Source organism: Blastocystis sp. subtype 4 (genome assembly GCF_000743755.1).
Source record: "Blastocystis sp. subtype 4 strain WR1 chromosome Unknown seqid_0161, whole genome shotgun sequence".
Classification (NCBI taxonomy): domain Eukaryota; class Bigyra; order Opalinata; family Blastocystidae; genus Blastocystis; species Blastocystis sp. subtype 4.
The window spans coordinates 1-24,327 of NW_014569386.1; the positions used below are offsets into that span (position 1 = coordinate 1).

At 39.5% G+C, this 24,327-nt stretch overlaps 16 protein-coding genes across 16 annotated transcripts; 7 read left to right on the forward strand and 9 right to left on the reverse strand.

Moving 5' to 3' along the window:
* Positions 1 to 318: 318 nt before the first annotated feature.
* On the reverse strand, positions 319 to 1,395 carry JH06_2652 (geranylgeranyl transferase type-2 subunit beta-like protein; the record flags this gene model as incomplete). Its single annotated transcript, XM_014671466.1, has 4 exons — positions 319 to 563; positions 595 to 1,064; positions 1,093 to 1,262; positions 1,294 to 1,395. 4 exons carry the CDS (start codon positions 1,393 to 1,395, stop codon positions 319 to 321), a joined length of 987 nt encoding a protein of 328 aa, XP_014526952.1.
* A 168-nt stretch (positions 1,396 to 1,563) lies between these two features.
* Positions 1,564 to 3,403, forward strand: JH06_2653 (solute carrier family; the record flags this gene model as incomplete). The annotated part of the gene is made up of 8 exons (XM_014671467.1): positions 1,564 to 1,635; positions 1,667 to 2,026; positions 2,079 to 2,420; positions 2,451 to 2,600; positions 2,631 to 2,755; positions 2,785 to 3,040; positions 3,063 to 3,242; positions 3,272 to 3,403. 8 exons carry the CDS (start codon positions 1,564 to 1,566, stop codon positions 3,401 to 3,403), a joined length of 1,617 nt encoding a protein of 538 aa, XP_014526953.1.
* A 70-nt stretch (positions 3,404 to 3,473) lies between these two features.
* On the forward strand, positions 3,474 to 4,702 carry JH06_2654 (hypothetical protein; the record flags this gene model as incomplete). Its single annotated transcript, XM_014671468.1, has 8 exons — positions 3,474 to 3,576; positions 3,609 to 3,678; positions 3,715 to 3,775; positions 3,806 to 3,910; positions 3,941 to 4,132; positions 4,256 to 4,389; positions 4,420 to 4,528; positions 4,559 to 4,702. The coding sequence occupies 8 exons, from the start codon at positions 3,474 to 3,476 to the stop codon at positions 4,700 to 4,702; spliced, it is 918 nt and encodes a 305-aa protein (XP_014526954.1).
* Positions 4,703 to 4,815: 113 nt separating this feature from the next.
* JH06_2655 (hypothetical protein) lies at positions 4,816 to 5,342 on the forward strand (the record flags this gene model as incomplete). The annotated part of the gene is made up of 2 exons (XM_014671469.1): positions 4,816 to 4,834; positions 4,858 to 5,342. 2 exons carry the CDS (start codon positions 4,816 to 4,818, stop codon positions 5,340 to 5,342), a joined length of 504 nt encoding a protein of 167 aa, XP_014526955.1.
* Positions 5,343 to 7,183: 1,841 nt separating this feature from the next.
* Positions 7,184 to 7,825, forward strand: JH06_2656 (protein disulfide-isomerase; the record flags this gene model as incomplete). The annotated part of the gene is made up of 4 exons (XM_014671470.1): positions 7,184 to 7,273; positions 7,305 to 7,516; positions 7,549 to 7,675; positions 7,706 to 7,825. The coding sequence occupies 4 exons, from the start codon at positions 7,184 to 7,186 to the stop codon at positions 7,823 to 7,825; spliced, it is 549 nt and encodes a 182-aa protein (XP_014526956.1).
* Positions 7,826 to 8,555: 730 nt separating this feature from the next.
* JH06_2657 (hypothetical protein) lies at positions 8,556 to 9,772 on the forward strand (the record flags this gene model as incomplete). The annotated part of the gene is made up of 8 exons (XM_014671471.1): positions 8,556 to 8,564; positions 8,595 to 8,816; positions 8,847 to 8,914; positions 8,959 to 9,022; positions 9,051 to 9,096; positions 9,131 to 9,267; positions 9,296 to 9,541; positions 9,572 to 9,772. 8 exons carry the CDS (start codon positions 8,556 to 8,558, stop codon positions 9,770 to 9,772), a joined length of 993 nt encoding a protein of 330 aa, XP_014526957.1.
* JH06_2658 (hypothetical protein) lies at positions 9,765 to 10,515 on the reverse strand (the record flags this gene model as incomplete). Its single annotated transcript, XM_014671472.1, has 3 exons — positions 9,765 to 10,148; positions 10,179 to 10,301; positions 10,333 to 10,515. 3 exons carry the CDS (start codon positions 10,513 to 10,515, stop codon positions 9,765 to 9,767), a joined length of 690 nt encoding a protein of 229 aa, XP_014526958.1.
* A 115-nt stretch (positions 10,516 to 10,630) lies between these two features.
* On the reverse strand, positions 10,631 to 11,741 carry JH06_2659 (tRNA (cytosine -c)-methyltransferase; the record flags this gene model as incomplete). The annotated part of the gene is made up of 3 exons (XM_014671473.1): positions 10,631 to 11,498; positions 11,530 to 11,586; positions 11,620 to 11,741. The coding sequence occupies 3 exons, from the start codon at positions 11,739 to 11,741 to the stop codon at positions 10,631 to 10,633; spliced, it is 1,047 nt and encodes a 348-aa protein (XP_014526959.1).
* Positions 11,742 to 11,802: 61 nt separating this feature from the next.
* On the forward strand, positions 11,803 to 13,491 carry JH06_2660 (hypothetical protein; the record flags this gene model as incomplete). The annotated part of the gene is made up of 7 exons (XM_014671474.1): positions 11,803 to 11,893; positions 11,926 to 12,049; positions 12,085 to 12,471; positions 12,502 to 13,128; positions 13,158 to 13,221; positions 13,252 to 13,323; positions 13,354 to 13,491. 7 exons carry the CDS (start codon positions 11,803 to 11,805, stop codon positions 13,489 to 13,491), a joined length of 1,503 nt encoding a protein of 500 aa, XP_014526960.1.
* Positions 13,492 to 13,515: 24 nt separating this feature from the next.
* Positions 13,516 to 14,589, reverse strand: JH06_2661 (hypothetical protein; the record flags this gene model as incomplete). The annotated part of the gene is made up of 2 exons (XM_014671475.1): positions 13,516 to 14,313; positions 14,347 to 14,589. The coding sequence occupies 2 exons, from the start codon at positions 14,587 to 14,589 to the stop codon at positions 13,516 to 13,518; spliced, it is 1,041 nt and encodes a 346-aa protein (XP_014526961.1).
* A 960-nt stretch (positions 14,590 to 15,549) lies between these two features.
* Positions 15,550 to 16,005, reverse strand: JH06_2662 (hypothetical protein; the record flags this gene model as incomplete). The annotated part of the gene is made up of 1 exon (XM_014671476.1): positions 15,550 to 16,005. The coding sequence occupies one exon, from the start codon at positions 16,003 to 16,005 to the stop codon at positions 15,550 to 15,552; it is 456 nt and encodes a 151-aa protein (XP_014526962.1).
* Positions 16,006 to 16,977: 972 nt separating this feature from the next.
* On the reverse strand, positions 16,978 to 17,430 carry JH06_2663 (hypothetical protein; the record flags this gene model as incomplete). The annotated part of the gene is made up of 2 exons (XM_014671477.1): positions 16,978 to 17,232; positions 17,263 to 17,430. The coding sequence occupies 2 exons, from the start codon at positions 17,428 to 17,430 to the stop codon at positions 16,978 to 16,980; spliced, it is 423 nt and encodes a 140-aa protein (XP_014526963.1).
* Positions 17,431 to 17,534: 104 nt separating this feature from the next.
* JH06_2664 (hypothetical protein) lies at positions 17,535 to 17,962 on the reverse strand (the record flags this gene model as incomplete). The annotated part of the gene is given in 3 exon segments (XM_014671478.1): positions 17,535 to 17,788; positions 17,820 to 17,916; positions 17,933 to 17,962. 3 exon segments carry the CDS (start codon positions 17,960 to 17,962, stop codon positions 17,535 to 17,537), a joined length of 381 nt encoding a protein of 126 aa, XP_014526964.1.
* A 297-nt stretch (positions 17,963 to 18,259) lies between these two features.
* On the reverse strand, positions 18,260 to 19,765 carry JH06_2665 (chaperone HSP70; the record flags this gene model as incomplete). Its single annotated transcript, XM_014671479.1, has 1 exon — positions 18,260 to 19,765. The coding sequence occupies one exon, from the start codon at positions 19,763 to 19,765 to the stop codon at positions 18,260 to 18,262; it is 1,506 nt and encodes a 501-aa protein (XP_014526965.1).
* Positions 19,766 to 19,831: 66 nt separating this feature from the next.
* JH06_2666 (importin-5-like protein) lies at positions 19,832 to 23,237 on the reverse strand (the record flags this gene model as incomplete). Its single annotated transcript, XM_014671480.1, has 7 exons — positions 19,832 to 21,199; positions 21,233 to 21,376; positions 21,406 to 22,488; positions 22,519 to 22,902; positions 22,934 to 23,014; positions 23,049 to 23,198; positions 23,220 to 23,237. 7 exons carry the CDS (start codon positions 23,235 to 23,237, stop codon positions 19,832 to 19,834), a joined length of 3,228 nt encoding a protein of 1,075 aa, XP_014526966.1.
* Positions 23,238 to 23,880: 643 nt separating this feature from the next.
* JH06_2667 (fumarate hydratase) lies at positions 23,881 to 24,327 on the forward strand (the record flags this gene model as incomplete). Its single annotated transcript, XM_014671481.1, has 4 exons — positions 23,881 to 23,904; positions 23,929 to 23,961; positions 23,994 to 24,151; positions 24,182 to 24,327. Coding segments are annotated over 4 exons (361 nt in total), but the record flags the coding sequence as incomplete, so codon positions are not given.

Consider the following 24,327-nt stretch of genomic DNA (forward strand, 5'->3'; position numbering starts at 1 on the left):
CGTGTCTCTTCTTTGTCTACCTAGTAAATATTCATTATTCCTACCCGCAAGTACTACAAACTTACGCATCACTCCAATCAACTGAAGTAGCTGTTGAGTTGCTTCTTCCTTCACAACTCGTTTCAATCTCAAGATATCTGTGAACACCTTCAACACTCCCTTCTTCAGACACTTTTCAACCAACTCCTCTGCCATCATTCACTCATTCAATTCTTACCGGATGGCTAGTGAAATATTAGGATCTCAATCATTCCAAATTCTATAGAAGTTGAACGAACCAACCTAATTCACTATAGCTAACTGTTTGTAACAAACTCATCACAACATCATGGCAGTTAATCCCAATTTCTCAACCACAGGAATTGGAAGTGCATAGGCAGGATGAATAGGAATCGTTGGAAATTCCTCTTTCTCCAAATATCCGAGCATACTGAGTCCTGCAATTCCAAAATAAGTATGATATAAATCACGTTCATCCATAGGACGATCACTCAACCCACCTCGAGGATCTTGACAATTCAAGATAAATCGAATCAACCCTTCACGATCAATAGGAATATGATCTACAGTGAACAACATTCACAAAAAAATCACTTAGAACCATCATTGCCGAAAGTGACCACCAACTGTAACACAAATCGCACTGTTTCTCAGGACGGCCATTCAGACCTCCACTATCTACTTGGCGATGATCAAGCCAGCGGCAGAGACGTTTCACATTGCACTTGTCTACAGTATGAAGAATTGACAACGCACCAATGGCACAGAACACCATTCCTGAATGACTTTCGCTTCCTGGAATGGATCCAAATCCTCCATCAATGTTCTGACAACTACAAATATATTGAGTGATTTGATCTGCGTCCAATTGCTCCCGCTTTCCAATTAAACACATGCTTTGGACAGCACAATAATTGAAGCGCAAATCTAACTCTCCATATCTGTCGTTAGTAAATGAACCATTGGGTTGATACAAACCCATGATGAAGGATGCCACCTTCTCTTTGTCAATTTGTTCTAGCTTATCACAAATTGCAAGAATTTGAAGTGCACTGAGTGTATATCTACATAAGAACGAACCAATCCTCGTACACAAGGTTTGAATCATGACCAAAATTACCACCAAATCCTCCATCCTCATTTTGACATTTTATTACCCAAGAAACAAGCTCCTCTTGGTTCATTCTGTCTCCAGCACCTAGAATCTCTAGTGCACATAACCCCCAGTAAGCTCCACTCATCCGAAGATGTTCTGTAGCAATCTAAATGTCAACTATGGACCCAACAAGAAACAGCAGCTAATGTATCTGTTTCGTTTCCAACATCCAAAACATATTGAATGTGCTTCTCTCGAACAAAAGTATCACAAATATCCATGGATTCTTGTATTCCCATTCACCTTATCTAAGAGTTGGGATCCCTATTCTTTCAAGTGATTCGAATATGGATCCCGAGAGTACTTCATTGTATAGATAATGATGAAATAGCACAAGCACGAACAGTGATCGTGTCTCCTGTTACGATCGATTTGAAGTATGTTGATTCTGCTTTATTTCACGTAGTATGAAGACTATTGAAGAAGCATTTAGCGAAATTGGTGAATTGGAAGAGATTCGTTTGAATCCTCAAGAAAGTGTAGGAAATGAGTATTCTGCACGATCTATAGTCTGCAATTGTTACATTTAAGGATATAAAGTGTTCCAAAGAAGCTTTAGCTCGTGATGGTGCAACGATTGTTGGTCAAATCGTTCGTATTCGTGCTATGTCGAAAGACGATGCTCAGCTCAATTATCAGAAGGACAGAATTCAAGGAGGAACAATTGAAGTGTCGGAGTTTGAAAAGCGAGCGTTTGCGATTCTTTCCTATCCTTCGGGTACTCGAGAAGAGAAGTTGAGAGACCAATTATCGTTACTGACCAAACAAGAGAAGGATACGTTCATTGAAGTGTATCGCAGCTGTGAGAGTATTGTGTTGATACGACAGAAGTTTGATGCAGCTATTGAGGCTGCAGATAATTCGGACTATGTCGAGTGATTATGGAGAGTTGGAGTTACTAGTAGACCAGGTATTGGTTCGTGTAGTTCTGATGGCTCTTCTTATTATCACAGTTCGAGTCGGAGTCATTCGCATCAGCATCGAAGTCGTTCTCGTCACAGTCGAAGCCAATCCCGCCATCATCGGAGTCATTCTCGTCGCCATCGAAGTCACAGTCACAGTTACCACCATCGGTAGTCCTTTTTTCATTAGTATTTGTTTAAACCAGACATATGAAACACAATCTCCTTTGTGCCAGACCCCAATGCCTTCAGACAAAAGGGAAAAGGTTCCATTAGTTCAGCGTATGTTTTCATCGGGAACTAGTGCACTAATCACCAAGACTATTGTCACTCCTTTTGATGTGATCAAAACCTATCTCCAGGTATTTTAGAATGGACAAACTTATGGACAGGCAGAGTTTACGATTCGAGAACGCAGGGGGATCATTGATGTAGTTTCAATTGTTGGCAATAATTTCCAGGAACAATGCAAGAAAATGCAGGGTGTACCAAAACTTTTCCGCAGAACATTTGCTGCAACCAAGAACATCTGGTTGGATGGAGTATATATTTAGATAAATTGATCAATTTAGGGATTCCGTGCTTTCTACAGTGGTCTAGTTCCGACATTAATGATTGCCATTCCTAATTCGGTTCTCTATTACTCTTCTTATGATGGTATCAAGTGGAGATTGGAACCATACTTCAAGAGCAAATAGTAGTTGTTGTTGGAGGTTCTGATTCTAGTGTTGCCTGGATGGTTCCTGCTATTAGTGGTGGCTTGAGTCGAACTCTTGCTGTAGTATGTGTAGAGCCTCTGGAATTCCTCAAGACCCAAGCCCAAGCCCGTATGCCTGGAGGTTTTATTGGCGCTATTCGTCGTGTTGGAGGGGAAGCCAAAGTACATGGAGTTTTGTACTTGTGGAAGGGAGTATACACAAATTTGCTACGTGATATTTCCTTTTCTGCCCTTCATTGGTTGATGTCATTGTCAGATAAATCTGTAATGTATTAGACTGGAACAGGTTCGTTCTGTTGTGAAACGGTTCGATATTCCACGACCGGCGAAGAGTTTCCTCTGTGGTGCAACGGCAGGAGCACTTGCTTCGTTCCTTGTGAACCCGTTTGATGTGGTGAAAACACAACAGCAAGTGCGTTCTGGAAAGGCATTGCCTTCGTTTGGAATCATGCGAAGTGTCTATCAGGTAGGAATATAAACGATAATGAAGTGTAGGAAGATGGAATAGGAGGTTTGTTTAAGGGAGTTGGTCCACGAGTTGTGAAATCAGCCGTGGCTTGCGCGTTGATGATCACTTTCTACGAGTATGGAAAGGAGTTGACGATGCGAACTACAAAGAAGGAGTGATTTGTTTGTTTCAATCCACTTCCAAATATAGAGGGAATTTTCTTAATCTGTTGTTCTCTCTAAAAACCAAATGGATACGAAGTCTGTTGCTACTCAAGTACTTGAACAATTCGAGTCTGCATTTTCTGAGTTTCTGAACCCGAATACTCCCCAGAATCAGAGAAATGCAATTGGTAGGAATAAGGATGACACAATCATTACACAGATCAAGCATTCGTAGCATTTGAAAGGCAGAGTGATTCATGGAAGATCTGTTTGGAGTTGATGAAAATGACGTAACACCAAGAATGCAATGAATATCATAGAAATAGCACTAACATCCATCTGATTATCCAGGATACCTTTATTTTCTTGTTAAGACATCGTTGGACTGTCTTATTCACTAAGGTATGTAATTCATAGACATTATCGGATGGAGAAAAGTCTCTCATTCAGGAAACGGAGATTGCATTCTATGTGAATCAGTTCAACGTCTTGTCAAGGAGCATTATGAAACTAACAGCAAAGGTGATTCCTACTGATTCCTGTAATCATTAGACGATTGCTTGGATTGCAGTAATGGAAAATGAGCGGTATTTGCAAAGCATTCTAGACTACATTGCAGCAGGTCTCCAGAATACATCAGATTGTAGTCCACAGCTTTTATTACTGTTGGTTTTGCTCGAAGAGGTATATGAAGCCGAAAATGCAATTCCTCTTCTCACAGAGAAGAAAGCAACAATTCAAAGCGTAATAAGGTTATTTTGATTGATTTCATTAACAATAGTGGAAGTGTAGCTGGAATTACATCCTCTGTAAGCTCCATCCTTCGCTCTGTATCTGTAGTTTTCATGATTCTACCATAATCTTTAGGATGAAGATATCGTTAGTTGTGCTCTACAGATCCTCCTCATTCTCATTCCTCATAATGACTTGTCCTGTGTTCTGGATCCTTCTATGACAGAAGCACTCTTCAAACTGATCTGTGATTTCTCCAATCCACTCAGGTACAGATGAATTCATTGGATCATGTCCAGTATGGAATCGATGAAGTGTGTGAATGAATTGCTTATGAAACGGTTAATACCGTACAGTTATCGAGATACTTACAGTTTGATTATCAATACCATTACGACACTGATTTCGGTATTCCATAATTCCTCACTATTATTATAGACTCTATCCCAACACATTGAAGAAGTGTCTGTGATGTATGTGAAGCGAATGAATTTGATGATTTACGAGTTGGTAGTAAACTATCTCTCAGTCATCATTGCCAACCAGCAGTTTAACTTCGATTCATTCCTAGCTAGTCTGTAATCACACCATCAGTCTATTCATCTAGTGTCACCTACACACAAGCTCAGGTCGAACCACGATGTTATCTCCAACTACTCCAAATCTGGAATGAACTGGCTGAATTCCTTCTGCAGATGAATTGGAGTGATGATGGTATAGTATGAATGATATGATAGATAATGGAATTACTGGACATCTTCCATCCCTTGTACAATACGTCACACAGGCTCTTCTGATCAGTAATCACTGTCGTGTGATTGTTACAGCGAACACAACAGATGAGTTCCTGGAGGAGGATTCAGACATTCTCCTATCGACTGTTACCATCTCCTCTCAAGAATTGATTGATGAGATTACTGGAGATTACGAAGAGATTCCCAGAGTTGTAGAGGAGCCACAGACTGAGTATGATTATATTGTGCAAAAATCCCTCCTACTTTTGTCACAATTATTGCACATTCCTACTATATCAGAAACGAGTCTGGATGCATTGTATTCACTTGCAATCTCTTCATTTGAGTCTGTTATGACAATTCTAAGCAAAGGAGAGGAAGGTGACATAATGCGTGATTATAGTGTTGTTATGCGATTGGTAAGTTGTCTAAACTTTGGTGAGCGAAATATCAATATCCTCGTGTTATTGAGCCGAATTATCAAGTAATTTGTGAATTCCATAAATCATGGATAGTGAGTGTTATGTCAACAATGTGTATATTTATGGCCGAAAAGTCACTCAATTCTATATTGATAGTTTGCTATGCTTCAAGCAATACATCTTCGTATTGAACAATCAACTCGGAGGAGCTGATATTGAGGGTATTTTAACATCTTTATATATGACATTAACGAATTCTGTTACTGTTCCACCGAATCTACTATTGATCACAATTTCGAATGTAATGATTTATATCGCTTCTAATTGTACAATTGCTAATGTAACTAATTTATCATGTACATTTGTCCATTTATTAACTCATTTTCAGTCATTCCAGGATTGGTCACAAATTTCACAAAAGAAACTTCCCAATGTCCTCTAATTATTCAAAGACAACTCCTAATCTTCCTAATATATCTTTTAACACACAGTTTGTCACCTCAAGAGTATTCCAATGCTCTTTCTACCCTACTGGCTCCAATCTATTCTACGTTACTCACAGCACAGTCTCCAACAGTTGCACAGTCCCAATCACGAAGATTCTTTCAGCGATCTTCATCTGTGGTTGGTGGTGCTTCTGTAGTTATGAACTCAACTTATACGCGCTGTGCATATTTACTGACCAGTGCTTTGCAAGAATCTTCCATGATGATGAAAGTTGTTAAGGATATAATTTATCCGCAACTACTTCCTGTATTCATTCAAATTGCGCAGATTCTTATTGATTCAAGTCAGAAGAATGAGAATTCTCATAATTACGAGAATTGCCGCATTTTGTGGAATTGCGAATTATATGCTGCTAGCATTCTCCGCAGTGTGCGGGCGACGATGGATCAATTTCTCCCCGTGGTGGGTTCCTTGTTACATCAGTTGCCCAATACATTATCGCAAATCCGAAACACTTCAAAATCTTTCATCTGTGAGTGATTTGAGTTCTTTGTGAGATAGATGAATTGCTCTCCATCAAGGCTCTGAGGTTGATTAACCTGATGTGCATGGAACGTAGTCTTCCAAGAGAATTCCTTCAGAATATTGTATTACTAATGACACAGATTGGAGAACAAGCCATCTGTAGCATTTCTACTGATGTTATCTTAATGTTTGTGAAGTGTTGCAGTACCGTCCTAATATCATTATTGCTTGATTTGTAGTTGTTCTCGATGCATTCGGTATCACTAACAACTACACCTGAAATCATGAATTACATTCTAACCCTCTCACAGTTCCTTTATCAGCTATTGGCTTCTGAATCTGTCTCTCAAGAACTTCTGTCGGCTGTTTTGGACATTTACAAAAACACAGGAATGCTTCCAATCTACAAAGCACCTGCCTTCAGAGCGAATCTCCGTCAATCTCTCAGTCTTGTGTTATTACAAGTAACACTATCAATCCATGTTGATGTGTAGCATGTTCTAAGTGAAGTGCATTCGACTCTATCCAGCGATATGATTGCAACACTGTATAAAAAACTGGTGTTAGATAAGTGATAGGTATACTGTAAACTTTTCGGATTTTTCACCATTTTTCGAAACGGATATTCCGTTATTTTTGAATTCCTTAAATGGACTCTCGAAAGAGAACAAAGAGAAACTCGCTTGGAATATCACCACAGTTACAGACATGCCTTCATTCCAATTGCTTATTCAACGTCTTATGAAGGATATTCGGATATATTCATCATGCAATTAGCCTTCTTGTTTGTTTTGATATTCCCGCGGGAGTGTTAGTATTTCCCATTTGTTGATATGAAGAGGCTTCTCGTATTTTGCACGTTGCTTCTGTGTGCCCTATGTATCAAAAAATTGAATGAAGTAGGTACGAGAATACATGTCGATTCTTAGTTCCCCATGGAGGATGGACTCGTTCAAGTGACTGACGACAATATTGATGATATTTTGGATTCCACCTATGAGCTTCTTCTTGTATTCTGTCAGAGAGTATGAGAATCTTCCTCACTCTAACTTCTAGAATCTCCCAAAATGTTTGGGATACCGAGAACCAACGACAAAAGCTGCGAAGATGTTGGCTCATCTCGACAATCCTGTCTATATCGGAGAAGTGAATATGGGAACTAGTTTTAATGTTGTCGAAAGATACAATGCAACTGAATATCCTGAGTATATCAATGTGTATTCGTTTGGTCGTGATCCAGAGAAACTCAAGTTTCCCATCTCCGATATGTCTCATCTGTTCTTCTTGGTTTATAAAATAGATCGATTGCAAAAGCTGCAATGAGTCATGCTCATATCGAAATCGTGGAGATCAAGACGATGAAGGATTGGGAATTCTATAGTACGTCTCTATCCATCATTATGATTGGTATTTTTGATAATAATGATGTAATCATCTTCATTCCTCTCAAACTTTAGTCCGAAGAATATGAGACATATGATCGTCTTGCTTATGGCAAATCGAATGCTGTCTTCTTCTATTCATTCCTACCAGAACTCCATACCTTAGTCCTCATGGATCTTTCTTCTCATGAATAGTTTAATGTTGATTCATATGGCTTTATTGCTTATCATCATGTTGATCAAGACACATATGTTCAATTTAACGGTGATATGACGAATTATGATCAATTATCCGATTTCGTGGATATGAACGAATTACCTCTGGTGATTGATTATAGTCACAAGGAAGTATGCAATCAACACATTTTGTTATCTAGGTTGCTCGAGAAATCTTCAATAATCTTCGCATTCGCAATCAGCTCGTTCTATTTTATAACCCTTCGGATGAAGATTATGAGTCTTATATGAGTGAATTTCTTAAGGTAACAACCAAGAGAGAATGTGATGTAGGTGGCTAAGGAATTGCAAGGAGAAACCTATTGTATCAAGGCGGATCTGAAGAAATCTGAGCGCCTAATGCGGTATTTCAGCATTTTCGAGTATCCCAAACATGGATTTGTACTTCATGTAATTCCAGAAATCAGCACTAATTTATAGTCAAATTCTAATACAGGTCAGTTCTGTCGTCGCTATCTCTACGAAGGAAATCTTGTTGTAGAAGATCTTCATTCGTTTGTAGACAAAGCCATGCGTCAGGAGACATCATTACATCGAATCTTCAATTCAGAGCCTATTCCATCAGAATCGGACAATCGACGTAATTGCGCTGTAGGGAAATCGATGAAACGATTATGAATAGAAAGTTGTCCAACGGACATTTGAACAGAATGTTCTGAATCCTGAGAATGATGTTTTTGTTCTGTATATGACTTCGGTAAGAGGACAACTGAAATGTGATGAATAGCGTTGTGATGCTTGTATTCAGGTTCAAGTGAAATTGTATGAATTTGCAGAGGACTATGAAGAGACAGAACATTTGAAATTCTATTACGCTTATACTGATCGTAATGAATTCAATCACAAATCTGTCAAGATTGATTCCTATCCTGCCATACGCTATTATCCTCGTACAACTGATGGAAAGAAGAAGAAATGGGTTAATTATCGCGAAGATATGACGATTGCTGTGAGTTTTGAAATGGAGAGTCACTTATAGGGAATGGAGCGATTCCTAAGAAAGTATGCAACAGTGGAGTTACCAGAACCTGAGGATGATGATGAGCTGTGATATTTTGGTTCGTGTGTTTGTTAGTCATTCATTTGTGAAGAGTGGGACAGATGAATCTTTCAATCTCATCCTTCACAATCCCATCCAAAATTGATCGTGCAACTGTATAGATATGTTCCTTTTCTGACATAGTCAACTCCATCCTTCTTTTCTCAATCAGAAGATAGTAGAAAAAAGGGTATACATTGTAAAGTGGATTTCATTCGTTATAGAAGAATCTGCACAAGAGTTTGCAGAGAAAGGAGTGGAAGCTGCAGAATCTGGAGATTTTGGAAAGGCATTGAGTTTGTTATCTCATGCAGTTGTATTGGATGATAAAGATTACAAGTCAATGGAGATGATAGCTCAAGTAACTTTCTATATTCTATTGTGAATAGATCCACCTAATGCAAGGAAGGCCGTTTGGAGCAGTGAAATACGCCATGAAAAGTCTTGATGTCAAACCTGAATGGTGTGAAGGACATGTAACATTAGCACGAGCTCAACGAGAAATGGGAGAAGTCAATTTATCACTCGAATCCTACAAGAAGGCAATCGCATTGCTGGATGAGGCAACAAGTCTTAATGAAAATGAGAAAGAAGAAGTGAGACAGGAAAGCAAAGAGCTGACTCAACTTCTTAATGTATAGAACTGGGAATTGAATAAGGACTAGAATTACATGGAAGAACATGGAGAATTGCAGGGTCGGGCACATGTTGTCGAAGATATCTCTGCATTGGATACTCAATTTGGAGATTATAGTAGTATGAGAGAAACCTGGAAAGAGGAGATTAAGAATAGTGTTCTAGAAATGAAAGAACGAGAAGAAGAAGAAATTCAACATGGAAATATGGAAGTAGAATATCCTATTTGAAACAAACACAAAATACCATGGTATCCGTCAAGAGAACTCGACGTTCTCTCCTGTTCTTAATAAACTCACAGATACGAACGAATGCCCACGTAAAGAAGAGGAATGCAGCGAGCAAAATGATGAACCAGACGACAATCATGGAATATGAAATTTTCGCTGGGTCCATAAACCAGTAAGGATACATGTGGTCAGGAGATAGAAGACCACGAATCGTAGAGAAGATGTAATAGAGTAAAGGATAAAGAATACAGAGTTTGTAGAGCAACTTATGATCAAAGTCTAAAGGAGTGAATAAGAATAAATCAATCATCTTAAACACTGGGACAATCAAGTGATCACAGAGATTGAAAGCCATACTCAATGTAAAGGCCCATTTCTACGAATAAATATCATCAAGAACATATACAGTTGTAAAAGACAGCATCGTCCAGAAGACAATGAACACAAAGAAGATGTTGACCGTATCGAATGCACTGTACATTGTCAAAAAGCGATCAAACTTCGATTCACTTGTTGAAAAACCAGTAAACTACATGATGAAAGGAATCAATTACAAACACCTTAGGACTAAAGGCAACATACACAACTTTCATAGCAAAATAGAGCCATGTCAAAGCATTCGTCAGAATGGTGAAATAGTAGAATAGCTGAAAATTGCCATTCACAATACTCAAAACGGTCTCCCATAAAAACATAGGGAGAGATAGGATAGCAACAACTAAAAAGGCAATGCGAGAATTCATGGAAGCGAAATGAAACTGACAAAAGTGTATAGAAACAAATCAAAACACTTCAACAGATATTCTAATAATGCACCGACAACGGTAACACTCAAACTCTGGAATCAAGGACTAACTCTCAATTACACACAAAGGATATGTTTCCAACCAATTTAACTCGCTGGACCTCAGGCATATCATCTGGGAATCCAAAATCCTCTGGAAATCCATGTAACCGTTTCATTTCAGTGCCTGTGAAATATCGCAATTTGAGAGACATTAAATTATCAAGATCACGTGAGACAGGAGGTAACTGATAGGGAATGGTAGTTTGAAGCAAGGATCCAGTTCCTCGATGATACTTCCGATATGCCTTTGTGAAACAGCAAGAATACTTATCATTCGGAGTTACAATGTCTAAATGAGGACCTGACTTTTGAAGAACAGACTGCTTCACCAAGAAGGGAGTAAGATCTGTTCCTAATTGCATGGGTGAATCCAGAAATTCACTCAGAGGTTTGCATTTCGTATTTAACGAATTCCACAAATCATGAGACTCTTTTGTTCCCATTTCTGCTGTGCCACTTTTATACGTAATATTTACACATGTTGGATGGAACGGAATAATGCGATAACAAGGACCCAGACGAGGAATGTCTTCAGGAGGAATAGGAAAAGCCTTCTTTCTAGCAATGAGAAAGTATCGATCACGTTGATTGGGTATCTGAAATTGATTTGGTGATAGAATAAACTCCTGAACAGAGTACTGTTGATTTTTGAGAACTTCTAACAATAACTCGCGACTCTGACTCGTTTCAAACCCTTCAACGTTCTCTAGTAGTATATAGTCCGGTGTTTGTTTAAGACTCTTTAAAAGACTGATCAAATGCAGCAAACCATCGGAACGAGCATCTTCACAATCTCGTTTCATCCCTTGACGTGTGTGGGGTTGACAAGGAGGACTTAGAAGCCACACATTGGCTTGATACTTCTCGATTTCCGAAACTCTACTAGTAAAAATTTCAACATATGCTGAACGTTAAGTCTGTTATATCCTTTTGAACATATGGAACATCTGGGAAGTTATGATGATATCTACATCTAATTATCGAAATGAATATCAACTACACTTTGTATGCATTTGGATTGATATCAAACGACGATAACACAACACTCTTTGGATTAGCTTGTTTCAGAGCACAATGGAGTCCTCCTATACCGCTAAAGAACTCGAGTGCTTTCAACTCCATTCAAATACAACAGAAACGTAAATAAAGCCTAGGGGAGAGTGGCGAAGAACTGGCTGCAAGAATGGAGAGGATTTGTGGAATTCTCCCTCAAGTCACAAACCAAGTCCAGATCACTGCACCTGCTCATTACGAGGAGTCGATGAGAATCTTCAGTGAACTGATATAGAGGAGTGTAATCATGTAGTTGGTGGTCTGACTCCGAATATAACGGAGGAAGAAATAAGAGATCGCTTTTCTGCAGTGAAAGAACTTCCAATCAAGTCTGTAGAGATCATTCTACGAGAAGATGGCGTTTGTAAGGGTTTCGGGTATTTTAAGAAGTGATTTGGGTTGTAACGCATAGATATATTGATACAGCGAATGACAATGATGAAGCAGTTGCTAAGTTGATCAAGTTGTTCAATGGAGCAAAGTGGAGAGGTCGATTTTTAAAGTACAGACTGTTGGATTTTGATTCCTTTAGAGTAGAAATTGCTAAGCCTTCCTATCTTGATCGTATTCAAGAAGAACGTGAACGCCTGGCAAACGGTAACATACCGAAACCAGAAGAAGAGATTGAGCACATAAAAACAGAGCCTTTATCTGGAATCGAGAATACCTTAATGATTCGAAAGAGCAAACGAAAGTTTCTCGTTGTTTCTGAAGATCCAATCGTTATGAATCAAATTGGTCAAGTATTGAAAGAAAGACAAGTGGAGATTCCAGAGGGAAGTACAATATCGACAAAGAAGTGATGAAGTGGATTGTAAGTGACTTCTAGACATCGGTTCATCCAACCTCAAGTGATTCACTTTGATGACTCGCTTCCTTCAGATACGCCAGTTTCGCTGCCAAAACCTCTTGTATCACGTCCAAAGAGTTCAGAAATACCAGAACCCATCTTTAAGAGTACAATCCAATTGGAAGAGGATGTCTCGCCTTCACCCAGATCTGAGGAATCGAGTGAACCTTCCGACAAACCACAGTCTGAGCCTATCAATGAGGGCGTTTTATCGTTTTTGGATGATGAGTCTTCAACTGATTCAGATCGTCTGGAGTTGAGAGCCACTGCCTCATGTTGTGATGAATCTGGTGCAACGACACTCAAACGAGATTGGAGCGAGAAACTAAGAGATATTGATGAAAAACGGAAACGAATTGAAGAAGAGAGTGGAACAGATGAGGAAGAGGAGAGTGGGACAAATGCTGACCTTCAAGAGGAGTCACAAAAATATCAACAAATTTTGGCATCAATTTTGGGCAAGTCGGAACCACAAAAGGAGACTGCTCCAGTGCCGAATGCCCCAATGTCGTCATTGTTTGAAGAATCTGAAGCCAAGTCGTTCTCACTCTTCAACTTCCTACCAAATGTGGAAGCAGAACAAGAAGATACAAAACCGAAAGAAACGTAGGAATTCCAGAAATTGTTCAGAATAGGGTATTGGATAAAGTTGCTCCGATTTCGTGGTATAACGAGAAGAAGTCCAATATGAACGCGTCTGTAAGAGAGAAATGTGAGAGTTATTGTTAGATTGTGACAATTCCCGTGGATACTCCAATGACAAAAATAGCTCATGATTTTGGCACATTCTTTTATCGGACTGTAAGAATGAAGAAGAGAATTGATAGATAGAGATCATTAGAAGAAGTGAATAAGGAATGGGAAACTGTTCGTCCTAGTCTAATGAATGATTATCTGAATAAGAGGAAAGGACTGAAGAAGTCGTGGAATAAGAGAGCTGGAATGAAGTCTCGTCAGTCTCGCAAGTGATTGTATGTTTGTTAGGAAACAGATTCATTCTTCTTCAGTGGAAGAATCACTCTCATTACTCTCATTACTCTCATTCTCATCATCATTAACTTCAATTGCTTCTTCATCCATCTCAACCTTCGGTTCCACACGTATCCGTTTCTCATTCTCTTCTTCATTCTTCCTTCGTCCTCGTTTATGTGACATAACTGGCATCTCATCATCCACAATTTCATCTCCATTCAGATATCGGTTCTTCAAATTCCCCAACCAGAATGCATCTTCAGCTCCCAGCTTCTTCAACGTATCCTTGATTTGATAGATCAGCTGTTCCAATTGTTTCTTGATCCTTGGTACATGAGCCAAGGTGGCTGAATCCTTTGTTGCTTTCGCATGAGCACACAGACTCTGAACCTGTCGTGTTGATCGTTGGACAGTCTTAATGATTGATACTACTTCCGCGGGGAATCGTTGAAGAACATTCCTTAAGAACTTCAAACAGGGTCCTAAGAACAGCGTCATAAACACATTAAAGAACTTCAGCGTAGTTGTAAGAATAGTTTGCTTGTCATTCTTCCTTGTTACCAACACTAACATCTCCAGGAGTGTAAACAAACGTCTTAAGACACTCAGCTGCTCTTCACATTTGGTGTCATCAACCAATAGAATCTCATCTAATTTCAAGTTTTCAATCGCTCTCAGTAATTCTTCATTTGCTGCAGTAAAATAGAGTTTAAATGTCATTCCAGATAATGTCTTGAAATGAACATGACTCTCTTGAATCGCATCTCTAGTACTATCCTGCTGCTTCTGTGCTTCCTCGTTGACAAATGTTTGTATATCCTACACACATCATGCATTCATCATTAATGTTACTTCAACAATCATTTTCAATCTATCGATTGGATTCACACAATACACAACAGCTGTTCGTAGTAAGAATCGAATCCCAGTGTTCAACTTTGCTGCACTCATTTTCGCAGTGATCACGTCTCGTTCCAGGACTTCCACACTCAAATCACTCATCTTCTGCAAGCACTCTTTTACACCTGAGTCCTGAAGAACTGTGTCATTTTGCATCAAACGTATGTCACGTGTCTTTGTATCCTCCACATTCATTATCTCACGACAGCCTTTCACTTGAAGATGCAATGACACTTGTAGGAACAAAAGCTCTTCTAAACAGCGCAACGACATTACATCCAGCTCATAACTTGCATACTGTTTCACATTGCTGATAAGTCCATCACTTATTCTCATGATATACGGACTTATCTGATTAACTGAATAGAACCGCGGGACTTCAGTTTCTTCTGTTAGCATTTCACTAGTCATTATATCCACAGAATATCATCACGTTTCACATTGAAGGATGAATTGAGGAGGAAGTGTGGCAGTCCTGAAATAGGCCAGATTTCGGACATATTCGATTGGATCTGCATTGTAAATGGCCACTCGGAACTCAGCAGAAGCCAACACCGAATCTACAATCTCCAAAATAGTGATGATTTCTGGAATGACAATTCCTTCTCTGAAAATGGTATCATTCTCCAATCCTTCCCCATCCTGATCAGCTAGCAAATAGAAAGAATAGCTTTGAGAATATATAGTCATCAGCACTCGAAGGACTGCAGGAGAGAATGCTGTGACTAATGATCTGATCTCATCAATTGACAATGAGGACTTTGAATGATGCAGTACTTGTACTGCAGAGTTTAAATCACGAAGAATCGATCCAAGTGACGACATAGACAGAGCTGGATACGACATGAGATCAATGGAGAGTGACTTGAGAAGATCATCATTGTGAAGGATATGAAGATCATTCCAACTGCTTGTCAGAACCTTAAACAGAGATTACGTGAGCAGATGGGTAATTGAGAGATTGAAGGATGGAAGATGTACTGAAAACTAGAGTTTATTTGTCATGACGGAAATACATTCGTTTTTTGTCCTTTTGAAGTGGTTTTGACAGATGCACTCAAACCAACGGGGATAAATGGAAGTACACAATTCGACCCGATTCTGTTAAACTCTTCAATGAGTCCATTGAGCAACACGATTCGCTGTGTGAGCTACTCATGATTCCATCATAGCTTCCCTCACACAATAGCGAATCTGTTCCTCCTCACATACACAATACACGGCCACCAACTCCTTCAACCAAACGATCACACCCAACTTAGCTAGCAGAACAATACTCTGAGAAGGTGCTGGGAGATCATCCAGAATCACATCACCGCAGGTCACCAAGGGACATCCTACTAATGCATTCACATTTGTTAGCCATTTATCAGGATTTACTGCTCGCTCTGAAGCAACCACAACACGTAGCAGAGAAGGAAGCAAAAAGACCGACTGCTTCTGGCGAATCGTGGATTCAGCACATTGATTGGCAACGTTGATACAAACAGTAGCCTTGGAGCCATTCAAATTGTATTCGGCAACAGGAGTAACGAGATTATTGCAAATCGCGGGAAATTGAGTTGATTCGGAGTAATCGAGAAGATACTGAGAATCGAGAATAGAAGTCATTGTAGTGTTGATGAACTAACTATCAGGAGAGTAATGATAAATACAGGCATAATGGAAGCTGGAAACAGATTCGCGGTAATCGCCATTTCCATACGTTGATAGAGAAAATGACGTGCTTCAGGGAAATTGCGTGTTGACTTCAAACAGAACTGAAACATGGATTGAACACTCTATATGAGAGATGAAGAGAATTCTCACTTCATCATCACCTTGATCATACTGGATAATTGCACACACTCCTAAGATACCCATTCGCTTGTAATGCAAATCATTCATACCCAAATACTTCCGTGTTAAGATGAACAATTCATCAAGGCCACTTGAATCATTCAATGATAACTGACACAAAATGTCCAGTAATGTATTGATTTGAGATGAATTCAGACGTTCGGCATAATCTAACACGCCTCGTATGAAGATTCTGTATTTGCGCAAATCAGCGATATTTTTGTCATTCTGAGCAAGTGTTTTTAACACAGCTAAAGCAGTTGTTACTTCATGACCAACTGATGACGAAGGCTCTTCAGAATTGGTTACGGAACTATAGGAAACAGCAGAAGCACCAATTTGTGTGATGAGAGAAGAGATAATCTGATCATCATTTCATTTCGCTAATCCAACATCTTGTTGATAATATGGTTGCGAATACTCTTCCCATAATGCAATATAGATGCTTTGTGCTAATTCCTGTGCTACTGAAGATGAATTGTGAGCTAAGACTTCTGCCATTTTCAATAGTGATTTTGTTACAGAAACCAAAGCTACACCATTGCCTTGAATTGCTTTTACAAAGAGAACTGATTTGGCGGGAAGTTTGTACAATCGTCGTGTTAAGATTCGTTCAATCTTATTTTGATGATTGTATTTGACACCTACTTGATAAGTTTGAAGATTCTCTCGTAATAATATGGCTAGAATCCACACATCCAAAGGAACAAAATCCTCAACCGAAATGGAATTCAAAATCTCGATTTACAACTTCCCTCCATTCTTACTTTGATAAACACTTTTCCAATTTCCTGACGCTGTTGGAAGCAACTCTGTAATTCTTCGAATACACGAGGTCCTACTGAAGAAGCCTCTATTCTTCACGTCATCTCGCTCTTTGTTACTTGAGGCCCATTTCGACGGATCACACGACTGCCGAATCACACCAATCACTTGATTGCATTCAGAACCACTCTTCCCTGCATTGGTAAGAGGACACACCCGAAGCAGAAATCGTAACTATTTATGGAAATGCAATTCGAATCCTACCACAAGAGGAAGATCATCGAGAGAGACAGAAGTCAAAGCTCCTGTGAAGATTGACAAGTGATCACTGAATTGCTGTTCTGTCAGACGAAGGTTCTCCAATGTTGAGAGAAGAACAGAACAGAGAGAGGAATCGGACTGGAGCAATGCGATCAAGTCTTTCACACACATCTTATGAATCAATTTCATCTAACTCATACTTCTTGGTTATTATCATGAACGAGTTCAGGAAGTAGGTTCAGAATCTCTTTCTGAACTGGAAGTGAACAGATCTACTACTCAGTACAAGGAGCAATTTCCACAGCCAATGTTTCCAAAAGGCCCGAAACCAATGTTGAGCAATCTGATACAAAATCCAACCAGCGAAATTGATTCAGGAGAAGCATAATGATGCAATCACGACTTACCTCTTCATCGGAGTGTTCTGTGACTTTTGAGAGAAGATACTTAATTATAGCAGATTGTAATAAATCAACACGCATGAGAAGATGACATACACTATCTTGGTTAAAGGAAGAGAAAGCGATTTCTATAGATCATCCATCATTCTTATATCAAACCATCATCAGACACATTTGCAACATTGATCGGCTTGATGAATCTCTTTAATTCGTCTGGATCTGCAAGCGTACTTTCGACATCTATAGGTAAGGAAATCTTAAAACCAATATACCTTGCATAATTGCAGCAGCTTGATCTGCATTCTGGATTTGCTGACGCAATGAACAAAGAGAATCAAAGACATTTGGACTTGAGAAGGTATCTACACGTTTATTCCCTATTTAGCATCATTATACCTCCAGATGGAGTGATATTTGCGTTTTTTAGCACAACTTCTAGGGATTGAGATGACGGCTGTGATTTCTGAGTACTACTAGTAGAACTGGTATCAGATTGAGTATTTGATTTCTTCCATCCACGTTTTCGACTGAGAAGTGGCATATGAAAGAATATTTGAATCTGCCGCCAAAAGAGATCATTGTTAACAAACACAAAGCAATCAAATACGTACCATAGTCAATGGTAGTAAGACACGATTGTTCATATCCAAAACCTTATAGTAGATGAGAAGATCCTTGCCAATAATAAGTCGAAAGCTAAACTGTGATCCCTTTGGATACGTCTTTCCAAGCGAAATAACTAGTTTCTTAATTACATCAAATCCATTCTCTGTTTCTTCCACCAAATATGTTCGAATAGAATCATCATCTTTCGTTAGAACAATCTGACGTGATACATCCTTCGGAAGCGTGTCTGTTTTCACTGCAATATACTCTGGTGTGCTTCTCGAATTCAGAATTCCAATTCCTTTTGGTAGAATTGATCGAGTAAACAACATTCCTCCACTCACCTTCACCGTATCTCGACGGTAACCATATCGAGCTGCTCCATTGGATACACAACGCAAGGGCGAGATATCATAAGCTACAAGATCTCCAAACAAATCTTGTAATCGATTCCGAACCAGACAGAAGTCGCCTGATCCACCAATTACCAAAATCTTCTGTATTTGTGGACATGTTCGCATCATATTTTTTGTCATGTCAATGGTTCGAGTTACAATGTCTTGGACTCTATTAATGTTGATACTAAAATCGAAAACATCATTCCAATCTTCACAGAAGTCTACCGTATTTACTTTTATCACACTATTGATATTGTTTCCAATTTTCACCTTCTTTTCTTCGGCGAATTGACGGATCCTCAATCGGATTGTATTAATCGCCCTTTCCGATTTATCTTTATATAAATCATGATGGAGGACTTCTGTGATTCGACTTTCCAATTCTTTACAAATCGCCATTGTGATATCTTCACCTCCTAAATGACTGTTTCCATCACAATCTAAAACAGAAAATACACCATTCTTATACTCAACAACACAAATATCAAAGGTTCCACCACCAAAATCGTAGGTTAGTAATGTGCAATCGTTCAGATTGTTAACAGTACAATATTCATATGCAGCCATCACAGGTTCTAACTGCAACTCTACTGAATTAAATCCAGCCAATTCAGCAGCTCGCTCCGTTTCAATACGCTGACTCCAAGAAAACATTACAGGAATAGTAATAACCACGTTTGATACTGTTCTACCAAGCTGTTTCTCGGCATCCTCCTTCATATGCTTCAAAATCATCGCACTGACTTGAGTTGCAGATACACTCCTATCTTGAGACCTGATATAATACCCCGGGATGATTTCCGCATCATCATTCTCCTTGACACCGCATATAGGAGAACCATAGGTTTTGATATCATAATTATTGGATCCATTGAACTTCTGTCCAATAAGTCGTTTTGGACAGAGAGCAAATCCAGAAAACGTCTGGTCACCAAATGATACACAGGGATTCGTTCCGTTCCTCAAGAACTGCACTGTAGATGGATATGTAGCAAGCCGATCAGGAGAAACCGACTTCAACTCCTTTGTGTCTGGATCTACATACGAAACCAAAGAATGAGTTGTTCCAAGATCAATTCCCACCGTAATCTCTTGTGCCATTCACGACAGGCAACAGAAAAATAAACTGAGCAACAAACATGTTGTAAAGGATAAATAAACGAGCTACTAAATCAGGTTCTGGATTTCTGCCAATTTCCTTTTTATCATTCCACTCTTATCCGATCCTAATACCTCCCATAGAGCATTCATCAACTGAGGTGGAGACTGCATCTCAATAGTCTTCACAATCCTCAGCATTCGATTTTCCAAATCGCGATCCGAAATGACTCCAACACTATCACAAAGAATCTGGAGAATTCTAGGAATATTCTGATTCGTTTCTCCAACTAAAGCACTTTCACCTCTCTCCAGCAAACCACACAATAATTGCATGCAGTGAGCATTCTGCTCTTCATATTCCGGGATGGGTAGATGGCTAAGCCAAAATGAGTAATGATCTCCCAGCATGATCAGATAGCTACCAAGATAGAAGCATACCTTCCCCAATACTTCAATGTCCATTGCATTACTCTTGGCATAACATCTCTCTCGCGATACAGGATCGTCCAGAGTAAACTCGATTTCTTTGACACATCGTGGCGCAATCTCGCAGACCAAATCCTTACCGATTTCAGCGGCCATACCAATGGCTTCAGCTGCAGCCTCTCGAATGTCAGCATCAGCTGAATGCAGTTCACGTAAGAAGATTGGTATAAATCGAGGGTAATACTGGAATGCTTCTTTGCCACAATACTCCACGATTTTTGCCATCACATACAGACCTACTAATCGATCACCAGCAGTTCGGGATTCATCACTACATTCAAATACGTCCTCCAACATAATTTCATGCACTAACGGTAATGCCAAACCCGCATGTGTCTGCAATAATGTCCCTATATTTTTGGAAATCCACAAATGAGCTGTATTTTCACTCTGTTCCATCTCTCTATATTCTTCAACTTCCTCTTCATCCCAAGCTTCCTGCTCGAGTTCAGCAGAACGTACAGCTCGTCTCTCAAAGGATGCTCGCAGTGTTTGCTGCAATACCTCGCATATGCGAGCCACTTCAGCTCCCTGAAGGACACGAACAGTCTGACCGCTGATGACCAGAGTACTTTTCTCCAAACAAATTGAGAGTGTTTGGAGAGCAGGAATCAGAAGATCTAATTCTGTTTCCTCTGCAAGGAATGTCAACAGAGTATCCAGAATAAATAGGAAGTGTTGCCGATAATCATCAATTCCCGCGGGACTCGTCATAGTCTCAGCAACAGCAATAAGGATTTCAGGCATAATTGCTAATGAGGATAACTTCATATCATCAAAAGGAGCCGTATTTAGAAGTGGTAACACAGTATGCATGATCTGAGGTAACCATTGTTTGAGTGCTCCATGCAAATCATCCACGAAAATACTCAGAATCCGACAAGCACGTGCTTTCTCATCTACAGCATTTGTTCGAATACCCAAACTATCCAGATCAACGAGTTCATCCTATGAATCAGCATGGTCCCTCAGTAAACCTACTCCCATATCCTCCAACAGCTCAGTTAACGCTTCTTCACCTGGCATTTCAATCTCTTGTGAAGCTGTATGAAGTAGAATAGGAACAATGGTATTCAAATATGGAATGAAGTCTTCTTTTAATGCTGAACACATTCTGCCCCATGCCTATTCTTCATAAGGAGTATCAATCATACAGTCATCATATAAATCTTCATATCAGACCCATCATTCTCAACTTCACCCATCCCTTCTCTGTACATCACTTCCAACAAATCACGAGCATCATTCTTAAACAATGTTCCTCCTACTGCTGCTCCTACGCATGTGATACACTCTAAAGCATTTGCTCGATAAATTGTTACATCAGCTGGATCTGTTAGTGTATTCATTGTGATAGGAGGATGAATGTACAGTGATTTGATAATAGGCATGACTTGATTATAGAATGGAGACAGTAAGTCACCAACACAATCAGCAATGCTGGCAATAGCAAACATGATCTGAGGATGAAGACTGATATCAACAAGTACCTGCTGCTGGACAATGATTGGAGCACTTTGTAATGAAGCAACGAGAGCATTCATCATGTTACTAAGAACTGGTTGGAGAAGTGTGGATGAGGATCCGTCAACAAAGTTACTGAGAGCAGCTGCGGTAATGAATCGAACTCGAATTGGTTGACTAACATCTAGGAGGGAGAAGATGGCATTCAATGATTCAACAGAGAGGTCCTTTTGAAGATATGGAGCAAAATCCGTGGCTAATTGTCCTAAGCACCGTACAGAAGCATAACGAACACGAGGATGGGGATCATGAAATGATGCGATAACATACTTACAAATGGTTTCTCTCTGCTGAGCATCAGTCACAATCTCAGCAACTTCAGAGAGAGCGAACATCACAGCATGTCGTCGTCTCCAGTCATCTGAGTGAATATATTCGTCGACCATTGTATATAGAGGCGGTAGAAACACACGCCCACGAAGAGCTACACTCACACGCCCAAGAACATTCAAGGCATTGGAGAAAGCTCCAAGGTCTGTTTCATCAGGTTCCTCTTCACTTGTCTCCCACTGAGGATCTTCATCAATATTCACAAGCATACCACCAAGGATATGAAGAAGAGGAATCACAAAGGTCGTCAGAGGTAATGACCGAATCATGACAGGAGAATTCTCACTCAAGAGTGTGAGAAATTCTAACGCACTTTGACGTGTATCGTGATCAATACCAACAGCACGTGCAATACTAACCATTGCATTTATTAGAGATTCTAACTAGGAATGAGACCAAAATGTAAGTAGGACATTCTGCTTGAAGAAGGTCGGATGGACTTCCACTAAGTCACAAAGAGCTTTGATAATCTCTCTAGCAAAGAGAACTCTGTTATGATTCAACATATCACCTAGAGCACGGAGGATCAGAGGAATCAAAATCACAAATGGAAGGGTTTCTGGAGTTTGGAGTTTTAAGAGTAATGAACAGATAGCCCGACATGCCTCAACTTGAATAAGAGGATGATCATATTGCTTGAGTGATTGTTGGAACACGGTAAGAAGATTAGGAAAATCATCTTTATCAGCAACTGCCAAGTATGGCGTAAGGTGATTAATAATTGTTATACCACTAAGACGCTTTGCTGGGTCAAGAGACTGAGAAAAAGCAAACAATGTAGGAAGGAGATCAGGCCACTAGATATGATGTTATCAGAATATTCCATACTGAACCAGATTCCAAGAGACCCAAACCAAGTTCACCAATAGACTGGCATATCTTCTCACGAATATTGAGTTCCTTTTCAGTCTATTCATTTCAAGCATTTATATTGAATTCATACATCTAGTAACTTGAGGAGTTCAGCCTTAATGGAAGATTGAAACTCAGGCGAGAGATTTATCCATACTCCATCTTCTGAAAACGATAGCTTTTGCCGAATTAAAATGCAAGATAGATTACGAACGGATGAAAGCGTCGATGTACGAAGAACCTAGAGAAATCAAATTTTCACCATACAAACAACATACATTCATCAATCCAATCAAATAAGTCTCTGGAGTTTTCTCTAAGTCCGCAATTGTCTGTTCTGCGGAACTACGTAACGAGTTATCTTTCCCCAGGAGTTGTTTTAGAAGGCATTCCATAGAATTAACATCCATCTACTCAATAAGCTTTCTCGTTTCCAAGACTCACAGCAACCATCGATGTAGGAGTCAACAGAAATTGTTGGGTGTACTAAAATGGAGGTCTTTAAGTAAGTCAGTAGTTCAAATAACGAACTCTCTTCTTAAAGAAGCACTTTCTATCTTGATAAGACCATCTGCAAAGTATATAAAAGAACCGCGGTTTATAGTTTTGATGGTTTTTCTCTTCCATTATGAGTTCAATCAATGTGATACGCTCTCAATAAGTACAATTAAACGAGTTATAAACGAAAGTGAATACAAACGTGATAGATTGCGGAAACTATCCTATATCGCATTTCTATTGGTGATTTATCCAAGTTCCGATTGTTTTGTGTCTGGATCATGTCTTCTTTCGCTTTTGCATAGTCCAGAAAAACGTCCAATACGATAATCGCGGGAATATGCATGAATTATCGTATGTCTCCAGTACTTGGCAATGATTCCACCATTGAGAGATCTCTAATTCTATACGATTACCCTTGATCCATGCTCCGATTAACCAAAGTAGAGGTAATAAGGGTTTGTGAGGTATAGGCCTTTACTCAATGTTCGCGCAAAGCTGTAATGGTAGTTTCTTGTGATTCATTGTAATCAAGTAGATCACAAGAACCTTTGCAGATAAGCCATTTGTATATCAGGATATCTTTGAGAATGCAAAGCCTGATACCACCAAATACCGCAAGATCACTGGTGACTATGTGTCTACCATTAATGTTGATGGAAAGAAGGTCTTGAAGGTGGCTCCTGAGGGTTTAACGTAGGTTTCTTATTTTACTTGAGTATCTAGTCTTCTTGCCGAAACTTGCATGGGAGAGATTTCCCATTACCTCCGCGCTGCTCATTTGGAGAAGCTTGTCCAGATCATGGAGGATCCTGAAGCTTCAGATAATGACAAGTATGTTGCTATGAACTTTTTGAAGAATGCAACGATTG